This window comes from Myotis davidii, unplaced genomic scaffold (genome assembly GCF_000327345.1).
Source record: "Myotis davidii unplaced genomic scaffold, ASM32734v1 scaffold370, whole genome shotgun sequence".
Taxonomy (NCBI): Eukaryota; Metazoa; Chordata; class Mammalia; order Chiroptera; family Vespertilionidae; genus Myotis; species Myotis davidii.
Window position 1 is genome coordinate 2,861,761 of NW_006288615.1, and position 11,370 is coordinate 2,873,130.

The 11,370-nt window shown below is 51.8% G+C and overlaps 1 protein-coding gene across 2 annotated transcripts in view; it reads left to right on the forward strand.

Moving 5' to 3' along the window:
• The window catches only part of PTMA (prothymosin, alpha), a 4,126-nt gene extending 1,047 nt beyond the window's left edge, over nt 1-3,079 (forward strand). Inside the window, exons 2-5 of one of the 2 annotated variants that reach the window (XM_015561870.1) lie at nt 1,734-1,805; nt 2,008-2,104; nt 2,611-2,684; nt 2,859-3,079. In XM_015561870.1, the coding sequence (XP_015417356.1) occupies nt 1,734-1,805; nt 2,008-2,104; nt 2,611-2,684; nt 2,859-2,906 (291 nt within the window). In that variant the 3' untranslated portion in view covers nt 2,907-3,079. The remainder of the gene's footprint in view (nt 1-1,733; nt 1,806-2,007; nt 2,105-2,610; nt 2,685-2,858) is intronic. The other variant, XM_006760418.2, reaches the window with a different exon arrangement.
• The last annotated feature ends 8,291 nt before the right edge of the window (nt 3,080-11,370 follow it).

An 11,370-nucleotide genomic window follows, 5' to 3' on the forward strand; every position in this document is an offset into this window, starting at 1 on the left:
GAAAGACCGTGCGCGCAGCTCCTCCCGGGGCGACGCGGACGAACAAAAGCTGCGACCGCAGGTAGCCCGCTGTGGGCTCGGGCCGGGCGCCAGGGTAGTCGGGGTCCTGGGCTGCGGTTCATTGCCGCCCTCGGTTTTGAGGTCCTGCGCGCTTGGCGCAGCTGGGCTTCTGCGCGCCGCGTCGGTCCCCTTGCCGGCCCCGGGAGTGTCTCCGCCGTCGGCGGGAGCGCGACACTTTAAAGCGGACCAGCTTTTTTAGCCCTCGGCTCTTGGCCTCGTCTCTTACGCTCACGAGTCACCTTGGCGTCTCCTTAACCCTAGTGCCCCTGGCGTCACCTCTGGCGCTCTCCCAGGGGCGACTCTCCCGGCAGACCCGGGCTTGCGACCGGCTTTCTGAAGAGGCTCCCTCCGACCCGCTCTGGGCACAGCCAGAGTCTAGTTTAGATGGGAAGATTGTCCCTCCCCGGGGCGGGCGTCCGCGCTTGCTTTCCTCCAGGGTGATTTCCCACTAGAGGCAATAAATAGCCGGGTGGAGCGCGTCCCCGACGGCCTAGGGGCTGCGATACCGAAAAAGCCCGGCAGACTTCGGGGCGGCCTCCCGCGGGACTTTGCCCGCCAAATGCAGAGGCGCAAAACCCCGCGTCTCTAGGACTGCGGGGTTGGGGGGTGTTGCGCAGGCGTTCGGAGCCCGGCAAGACTGGTGCGCACCTCAAGTGCTCGGCGGGGCCAGCGCAGCCCGCCGGCTACGGGTCTCCAGGGTCAGGGGCACACTCGGCGGCCGCGGGCCACGTGCTCTGCGCGCGCGGTGCGTGCAGAGCCCGCGCGCAAAGCTCGTCGGGCGGGGGCTGTGCGCCTGCGCAGTGCGGCCTCCCCGCCCCCCCTCGTTCCCTAGGGCTTCAGCCGCCAGGGGGCGGGAGTGGGCAGCGCCCAGTCGGGTCGGAGTTGGGCGGGTCGGGGCAAACCGGGCCGACAGGTGCCCCGAGGCTGCTTTCTGGACGGCGCCTGGGGCAGTTCGATGCCTGTCTGTTGGCGGCTGGCCTAGCCACACTATATGGAAAAAATTACGGGGCTTCAGGGCGTCCGCAGCGGCACTGCCCTTTGGAATGCCGGCCGCCTCGGCTCCCTGAGGTGCGCGGGAGGGCAAGAGGCGTTTGGGGCCTAGGCATTGGTTTCTTAGCCCGAACCCGTTTCCAGAGCGCGATCTGTAGCCCCCTGGGATAGCTGTTAGACATGGGAGGTTGGTGGAATTTGGGTTTTTTCAAAGGCCTGAGCTTGCCGGGTCCTAGACTAGTGGGCTTGGGGCTGGAGCTCTGCTGCGAGGACTCTGGCTGGTGAGGCGCCTCCCCAGTTCTGGCTGTTGGCTAGTCCTCCCACAGGAACTCCCGAAGTGGTAGGGTCCTCCCTCTGCCTATTTATGGCGCATACCTGCTGCCTTCCCAGAAGGACTTGAGAGGCGGAGCTTCCTCTGCTTGGAAACAAGTCCGATGGATGCGTGTGAGAGTTCCCCGGCTCGTCAGACGGGTTTTGGGGCTGTGGTGCCACATGGCTTTTACGTGTTTCTCAAGGGAAGGGCTGAAAAATCAGACAACCTGACCACAGACAGACACTGTATCGGTGGCCTTTCTTCCACTGGCTCCACGTATTAAGTGCGACACTTTTAACTTGGGGCATCTGATTAGCACTGTGTTATACCTGGAATCCCTTAAAAGACTTTTCCTCCTTCCCTTTTGAAGGACTTAAAGGAGAAGAAGGAAGTTGTGGAGGAGGCAGAGAATGGAAGAGATGCACCTGCGAATGGGAACGCTGTGAGTGTCCACCTTGCTCAATACCTCCTAACTGCTCCTGGCCAAGACGTTCTCTTCCTGGGCTTAGTCCGGGGGTGGGGGAGGAGGCTGGGTGGTTCTGTGTCAAGGTCACCTGGTGGCTCTTCAGGGGTCTGAGGCTGTAGAAGTGTATTGGGCAGTGATGGTCTGTCCTAGGTAATAACCTGATATGTTTTCTGTCGAGGAGAATGAGGAAAATGGGGAGCAGGAGGCCGACAATGAGGTAGATGAAGAAGAGGAAGAAGGAGGGGAGGAGGAGGAGGAGGAAGAGGAAGGTGATGGTGAGTAGCCTTGTCTGTCTCCTCCTTTGGGGGGGTACCTTTCCCTGGCTTCTGTCACAGGTGGAGTTGGCTCCCAGGGTGGGGGCCAGTGAACTACATACAATTGGGTTTGTACCTGTGGAGTCAGGGCCTTCCTTGTTTTAGATTAAAGCTGTGTCTCACACTGTCCCACCCGATGGAGAGTTCCTCCACCCACTGAGTGGGGTCTGGCCTCTCTAGGTGCAGGTGCTTGCACCTCTGGGTCCTCTCTCCCATCTGAAGACAAGTGCCTGCATGGGTGTTGTGGGTATCCCAGCTGCCCTGTTAGGCAGCAGAGACAGATCCAGGGACATTTACACCTGGCAAATCTGTTACTGGGAGATTCCTTAAGGAATGCAGTTCAGTTTTCCCTTTTTCCTGCTCCTTTCCCCCAAGTTCTGGGTCCCACTGGGTAGAAGGGAGCCAGAACCCTCCTTGGTTGGTTGATTACTGAAGGGTTGTGGTTCACCTGGGGTTTGATTGTCCAGGTGAGGAAGAAGATGGAGATGAAGATGAGGAGGCTGAGGCAGCTACAGGCAAACGGGCAGCTGAAGATGATGAGGTGGGTTCTGACTTGAGGGATGGGGTTGGGGGCTGAGAGGACTCAGTTGTATTTGGGGTGCTGGGTATTTCTGAATTGCTTTAAAGGCCTCTGGGACTATCAGCAGGAGCTGAGGCAGTTGGTGGGTGGGCTCAGTGGGTTGGAGCGGACCTTAACAATATTTTTCCTGCTCAGGATGATGATGTTGACACCAAGAAGCAGAAGACCGACGAGGATGACTAGACAGCAAAAAAAGGAAAAGTTAAAGGCCTCTGTGACCTATTCACCCTCCACTTCCCGTCTCAGAATCTAAACGTGGTCACCTTCGAGTAGAGACTCCCGCCCACCTGCCTACCCACCCACCTCAGGCAGCGCCGCCTGCAGATGACACGCACTCTCCACCACCCAACCAAAACCACAACGTGAATTTGCAACAGGGGAGGAAAAAAGAACCAAAACTTCCAAGGCCCTGCTCTGCTTTTTTTCTTAAAAGTACTTTAAAAAGGAAAATTTGTTTGTATTTTTTATTTGCATTTTATATTTTTGTAAAGGTTGCTTTTTTTCCCTTTTTTTTGTCTATGAAATTGCTGTTTATTTTTTTTGGCCTGTTCGATGTATGTGTGAAACAATGTTGTCCACAATAAACAGGAATTTTATTTTGCTGAGTTGTTCTAACAAAGCTCTGTCTCAAGCCTGTTTCTTTCTGTTCTGGTTTCTTGAAACCTGGGGAGGGGCAAAGAGGTGGGGGATGATCTTGAACTCAGCTCCAGCTCTTGACTGGGTAGGGATAGAGGTTGAAGATTCCAGTTTGGGAGACTGTTGTGTCCTTGTGGCACCAGTGTCTGGTGCGGGGCACTGGAGTTAGGGGCTGAGGGGAGAGCTGCTTACCAGTTTTGTCTACTGGTTGTACCAAAAACCTTTCCCTGGGACCACATTATTGGATGCCAAGTGAACCTGTGTGCCCTGGAAGGTGTCTAGGGCCTCAGACTGGAGGCACAGGCCAGGCTCGTGGATGCACTCTTGCCATGGGACAGCTGACCTTCCCCTGCATAGGCCTCAGTGGATTAGGTTGTCTGCTGAGTGGCTCCCCCTGGTGGTGGTAGGTGGCACCTTATCCCTTAGGACTTAATTTCCAGGGCAGTGATGCAGCCTTGTCCTCATTCTGCAAGCTTTGGCCTCCTGGAGAAACAAGTTCCTGGGTTAGTCTGGCAGGCCATCCTGCCCCTTGAGCATAGCTAAAGATAATAGGTGGGCCAGTTGGGACTAACTGGAGGAAGTGTGCGACCTCAAGTTACAGGCCTCGGGAAGGTGACGGTTAAGAGCCCACTAAGAACCTCAGGCTCATTTCCTAGGCTGGGGTCCACAGGAGAGCTTTATAGGCAGGAGCCTCCTGCATTCTAGTCAGGGAGGTTTGACAGCCCAGCTGTGGAGGGAGGTACAGGGAATGGGCTGATGGCAAGGTGGAGACTGCAGGACACTGCCAGGTGACATCTAAATATGTGGATCCTGCTCTCAGCTGTGCCTCCTTTGTCTCTCCTGAATAGTCTTAAACACATCTCTGGTGTCTTGGTACAAGTGAGATACTTGTTTGGGGTGAAAGAAAAGGGATTAAGGGTCGGGGACACAGGCACCCCCCCAACCCCCACCCCATAGCCTGGAGTTCTGACTTTGTAGGTCTGGGTGTGGACAAAGATGGGTGGGGACTGAAGTCATGCACCCTGCCCCTTCCAACACTGGCTATGTGGGGCTTCCTTTTCTCACCTTGGAGCTGACTGCTGTGGGGGCACACTGCTTTATCACAATAAGAGAGTCTGGGGCCCCAGCCCCTTCTAACAGGAGGAGACATTGTGGGGTATTTCATCCACACCTTACACCACTGGGGCCTGGGTTAAGGGCAGATGCTGGGAGGGAGAGAAGCAGGCACACATAAGACAGCATCTAGGGCAGCGGTTCTCAACCTGTGGGTCGCGACCCCTTTGGGGGTCGAATGACCCTTTCACAGGGGTCACCTAAGACCATCGGAAAACATATATAATTACATATTGTTTTTGTGATTAATCACTATGCTTTATGTCCAATTTGTAACAATGAAATTGGGGGTCACCACAACATGAACTGTATTAAAGGGTCGCGGCATTAGGAAGGTTGAGAACAACTGATCTAGGCTAAAGCATCATGATTCAGGGATCAATGGATGTTGGAGGCAGGTCTCATGGAGGATCCCCCAGGCTTTGGCCTGAGACCTTGAGCATAAGAAGGAGCCATTTACCACAGGGAAGGGGCCAGAGATGAAGGTCTGGAGGGCAGGAGAGAGACCTGGGCTGTACCAGAGTAACTGAGGCCTAGGTGTTAATAAGGCAAGCCAGGGCGAGGGCACAGCAAGAGGAGACAAGGCTCAAGTCACACACCAGGGACCATACCAAGCTGGACACTGCCCCTCTGGGTAAAGTAAAACTCTGAGACCAGGACCCCCTCTTGCTCTTGCCTACCCTGTGCCTCACCTCCCTTGCTCACCAGCCAAATCAGCCTCTTGTGTCCACAGAAAGCTTGGTCCTCCCTTATAGCCTTTGCACTTGCTGTTCGTGCTACAGGTATGTCTGACTTCTAGACTTCTCATGACTTGCTTCATGTTAGGTCTCAGTTCCAGTGTTATCTTCTCAGACACCTTCCCTGGTCCCCAGTCTAAGAAGGCCCTTCCCAGTTCTGGCCCTCTGTCGCAGAGCAACTCTCACAGTATGAGTTTATATATTTACCTGCTTGTGTGTTTTGGCCCCCTGAGGTCAAGGGTCACTTCTTTAAAGGAAAAAAATATATATATATATTTCAGAGAGGAAGGGAGAGAGAGATAGAAACCAGTGATGAGAGAAAATCATTGATTGGCTGCCTCCTGCACAGCCCCACTGGGGATCAAGCCTGCAACCCAGGCATGTGCCCTGACCAGGAATTGAACCATGATCTCTTGGTTCATAGGTCAATGCTCAACCACTGAGCCAGATGGCTGGGCCACTTTTTTTCTTTTTTAAATGTTTTTATTGATTTTAGACAGGAAGGGAGAGGGACAAAGAGATAGGAACATCAATGAAAAACATTGATTGGCTGCTTCCTGCACACCCCCTACTGGGCATCCAGGCCAGCAACCTGGGCATGTGTCCTGACCAGGAATCGAACTGGTGACCTCTTGGTTCATTCAACCACTGGAGCCACTTTTGGGAACAACTGGCTCCTGACTTTTCAAGGTAAGACTGGCCAGCTGGGCTAGGGGCCACTTCTTATTCAATACTTTCTCCCCCACATGGTAAGTATTCTGTCCATTCCATTCAGTTGTTCATTCATTCATTAGTTCGCATATATACCAGATGCCTTCTGTGCTAGACACATAGGCTCCAGAGATAAAGAAAAGAACAAGAGAAACAAGCCCCCTCATCCTGACTGCTAGTGAGACACCATGCATAACCCTTTCCACACCTGTCTCCACCACATTTGTGGTTTCTGCCGGATGCCCGAATTCTGGGAAGGCCTCACCCTTCACAGGGACTAGAGCTTAGCTGTCCTCAGTGCGTCACTCAGGCCCAAGAATGCCCATTCCCCCATTGAATTGTTCCCAAACTGCTGCCAGGGTCAGGGTTAGATAAAGGCTTTGTAGGAGGGACCTTCTGACCCTATGTGACCATCTTACACCTCTGCACAGGCTGGGCTGCTGACTTTTCAAGGTAAGACTGACCAGCTGCTCTCCGTCCTGCTGCCCAGGACAGCACAATCTTGCTGATATTCCCAAAGCCTGGAGCCCAGGGGGAACTTAAGGCAGAAGAAGGGGGTTAGGAAGGCCACATACGCAATGTGAAGGGTTTGGGTCAGGTCTAACCCAGCTCCCTCAGGCTGCGGCCCTGCTCTGCTCAGAGCTACTACTCTCCAACTCCCCGGAAAAAAAGTGAGAAGCTGCCCCATACATAGACATGGCAGTTAATATGGGGCAAGTAACTGAACCTTACTGAGTCTTTATCTGTTCCTCTGCACAATGAGAACAATAGCATGAGGCATGAGTCAGGGTCCAGGGCTGCCTCTCTTGGGGTCCTACATCTGCACTGAGCTCCCTGCTATACCCTTCACTCCACCAAAAGTTTGACCTGGAATAGCCCTTGATGACTCCAGCAGAACCCACTTTCCTCTTGTCCTGAGCCTGGCACATCACATGATTAAACACAACCCGGGGGCCTATCCTCAGGGTCCAGGATCACCTTCGTCCTACCTACTCCCAAAGTCTACCACAGCAAGGACAGATTGGAAGATTCGTGAGAGATGGGCGCCCTCTGGTGGCCATAGAGGAACTGCAGGGGGCTCCCCTGAGTTCTGCTCAGTCCAGGAAAAAACCCTTCAGTGGACCCTGGGCCCAGGGACAGCTCACCCACCCGCCACCGCCCCACAACATCTTCCTCCATCTCTGTTGCTGGAAACTCAGTGAGACATGACAGCCAGTGGTCATTACCCAAGCCTTCCTGGGCAACTGAGGGTTCAATAAGGGACTATCCTTTTCCTAGGAGACCCCAGGCCTCCTCAGAGCTGAGGCCACAGTTGGCTCCTCCAAGGTCACTGGCCATCTCTGGGTTTTACTCCTTGGGCTCCTCTTGTTTAGCCCCATTTTAATGGCTTGCTGTGCAAAGCACCGTCCTCAGGAAGGCCCACCTCTTAGTCATTTCTGGGCTCTGTTGTAGGACTCCTCACAGTGGCCGCTGTCCTGATACAGCTGCAGGCCCCTAGGCTGCTTGGAATTGGGGTTTGGCTTTGGTGGCCAGAGGCACCCAGTTGCACTCCCTGGCATTCTCTGAGCTTCCTGCCAGGCTACCCCAGGTCTGAGAGCCAGGATCTGGTGTCACCTCTCCTCCACTGTCAGCGCTGGCACAGGGTCCAAAGGCCTCCTATATCTTAGTCTCCCCCAAGGCCCCGATGCCCCACCTGCTTCTGCCAGCATCTGCTGTGGCCTCCAGTGTTCTGGACGCAGGCCACTCTATGGTCCCTTCCTGGTGGAAGCTGCTTTATGGGGATGGAAACCCTGGTCCCAGCTTTACTCAGGGTACTCCAATTTTGCATGTGGCTGCTTATCTCCCACCCACCCCCGGCCCCCAAACCCAAGACTAGGCCAGCCAGAGAAGGGGCAAGGTTGTCCCCAGGCCTCCCCCTCCAGGGACCTCAGACTATGCTCACAGGGTCTGATCTGAGATCAGAGGTGATGGACGTTCAAATTAGGAAACATTCTAAGACCACCTGGGGCATTGACCTTATGTACTGGGTGAATGGTATGCATTATTTATGGAGAAAGCCTAGAATTCTGAATTAAATTCTGTGAATGGACCCAGCTTAGAGGGTGCATGTGCTCATGGGCTTTCTGTCAAGTCTGCTGCCTGTAGCAACAAGAAGTGCCAGGTGGTCACTTGAAACAACCTCATTTCACATGCATCCATGTATCCTTGCAGGAAGGAGCTGCTGGTGAGGATTCCAGAAGGTACCAGGAGACAGCTGTTGTTTTTGACACCAGCAGCCATCTCTTCACCCTGCTTTGGCAATAATCCCCTGAAACAGTATCCAGTTTTCCTTCAGGAGAACTTCCCCTCCCCCACTCTCAATCAAAACGGAGAGGAGCGCAGAACATGTGACTTGGTCCTGGCCAATCAATGCCCTGAGGCCACCTGGCCATACTGATTGGATTGAAGTTGACACATGACATAGTTGATCCAGTAAGAGTGAGCCCTGGGATTTTTTTTTTTAATTTATTTTTTTAATCCTCATCCAAGGACATATTCATTGAGAGAGGGAAGGGAGAGAAAGGAGGGGAGAGAAACATTGATGTGTGAGAAACATGGATTGGTTGCCTTCTACATGCACACTTATTGGGGGTGGGGATGGAACCTGCAACCTAGGTATGTGCCCTGACTGGGAATTGAACCCACAACATTTTAGTGTATAGGACGATGCTCCAACCAACTGAGCCACTCTGGCCAGGGCCACCCTAGGATTTTTTATTGAGTTTCTGTGAAGGGAGGAAACATTTTTGTCCCTTTTGGAGACTTGACTTTAGGCAGCTGAGAGGCTGAGGCCGCAGCCCACACAGATATGGAGCAGAGTTGAGTTATGAGGTTTTCTGTTGTCTATAACTGAGTTATATTAGTAAACAGGAGAACACAGGGCTCCAGGTTTCAAGGCCAACCAGGCCTCCGTGAACAAAGACAGCTTGAAAGGGATGCGCACAGAAGTGTGGGCGATCTCTTCTGTGGTGTGGTCTTCGGGTTGAAACAGAGAGGTGAATCGGCCTCAGAAGGGGTTGTGATGCTCATGGTCCATCTCTCGACAGGATCAAAGATTACTGCTTGAATCATTTCCATCTGGGTTGGGGGGAATGGCCCAGGCTCATCGAGCCATCTACCATCATCCTTCTTTTCCAGCCCTCAGTGATAGCTGGTCTTCTGACCTCTCAGGGACACACTGAATTTCCAGTGTTTCCACCCATGCCTCATAGTCAAACAGTCCCACTGAACTAAATTGCTCTGTGAAGTCCTGGATAAGGGATGAGACCCCCATCTTCATGAAGCCTGGCACCTCCTAACTCTCTCTGCCTGAAGATATGCCTAAGAGGTGAGATCCATCCTGTGTGGAATAGTGCTAGGGTAAGCAATGTTAAAAGGGCTTTCTTTCTGTAGAACTCACTGGGTTTTTAACATACCAAGGAGTCTCCAAGAGGAAGGTTTCACATGCAGCTTGTCCCAAATTTATTTATTTATTAAATATACATATATATTTTAAATGTATTTTATTGATTTTTTACAGAGAGGAAGGGAGACGTACAGAGAGCTAGAAACATTGATGAGAGAGAAACACCGACCAGCTGCCTCCTGCACATCTCCTACTGGGGATGGGATTGAGCCAACAATCTGAGCATGTGCCCTTGACTGGAATTGAATTTGGGATCCTTCAGACTGCAGGCTGATGCTCTGTCCACTGAGCCAAACCAGCTAGGGCTGTCCCAAATTTATTTTACTTGGATTTTTCTTTTCTTTTCAGAAAGCCTTATATTGAAGGATACTAGTGCCCAGAAAAAAAGCTGATCTGGCACAAGGACCCTCACCAGGGTTCAGGGAATTTCCATTTGCTGAACTAAACAGATGATGGGAAAGGATTCCTTTGGGAATTGCTCTTAGAACACTGCCTGGGACTCATGCAGGCTTCCTCAGCTGCATGTGGTTTGGGGCTTTGTGCTCATAGTGGTGTCCCTTGTCAACACACCCCAGGAGATGACCTGTATCAGTAGGTGGGGGTACAGCAAAGGGTGGAAACTGGTACAAATCTTTCTGGAATAACCTATATATCAAGATCCAAAAAAAATATGCACATACATTTTTGACCTAGAAATTTATCTGCAACTCATTCTAGGAAAACTTCTATCCTTCCCATATAATTATTCTCCGAGTCCTTCTCTCCAATCTCCTCAAAATGTCCCAAGTCCTACTCCTGTGGTTTCCAATGGAGTCTGGGGCTGTGGCCTGCTTGACAGTGATGCTAGGTAGTCACCTAGTTTTGAGTGCTGAGGAAGGATGGGTTCCAGTCCCTTGGGAGAGGTGACAGTGGGTTCTACATTCTTATCTTTTGTCAACATTGTCCCTAGGGAGCTTTGAAGCTTCTCTACTAGTCAACCTCTCCTAAGCAACTCTCCCAGGAACCACTCATTCCTTTCCTTGGAGAATCCATTTTAAAAATATAACATTTCCTGACCTTGGCGGCAAATGGGCCCCATTATTATGTGGGTGGGCTTTTTATTAATTTCCTGCTCTGCTTAAGGGTCTGCCAAAATCACACACATGGCCTGGCCAGTTTGTGTGGCTCAGTGGTTGAACATCAACCTATGAACTAGGAGGTCACTGTTTTGTTCTAGGTCAGGCTCACACCTGGGTTGTGGGCTCGATCACCAGTGTGGGGCGTGCAGGAGGCAGCCAATCAATGATTCTCTCTCATGATTGATGTTTCTCTCTCTCCCTCTCCCTTCCTCTCTGTAAAAAATCAATAAAATATATATATTTTATTGATTTTTTACAGAGAGGAAGGGAGAGAGATAGAGAGTTAGAAACATCGATGAGAGAGAAACATCGATCAGCCGCCTCCTGCACACCTCCCACTGGGGATGAGCCCGCTACCAAGGTACATGCCCTTGACTGAAATCGAACCTGGAACCCGTCAGTCCGCAGGCTGACGCTCTATCCACTGAGCCAAACCGGTCTTGGCATATTAAATATATATTTTTATTGATTTCAGAGAGGGAGAGAGACAAACATTAATGATGAGAGAGAATCATTGATCAGCTGCCTCGGATGGAGCTGGCAAGTTGGGCATGTGCCCTGACCAAGAATCAAACTGTGACCTCCTGGTTCATAGGTCAAAGCTCAATCACTTAGCCATGCCGGCCGGGCTAAAATGTCTACTTTTTAAAAAATATATATATTTTATTGATTTTTTACAGAGAGGAAGGGAGAGAGATAGAGAGTTAGAAACATCGATGAGAGAGAAACATCAATCATGAGAGAGAATCATTGATCAGCTGCCTCGGATGGAGCTGGCAAGTTGGTCATGTGCCCTGACCAAGAATCAAACTGTGACCTCCTGGTTCATGGGTTAACACTCAACCACTGAATCATGCTGGCTGGGCAAAGTTTTCTTGAAAAAAGCC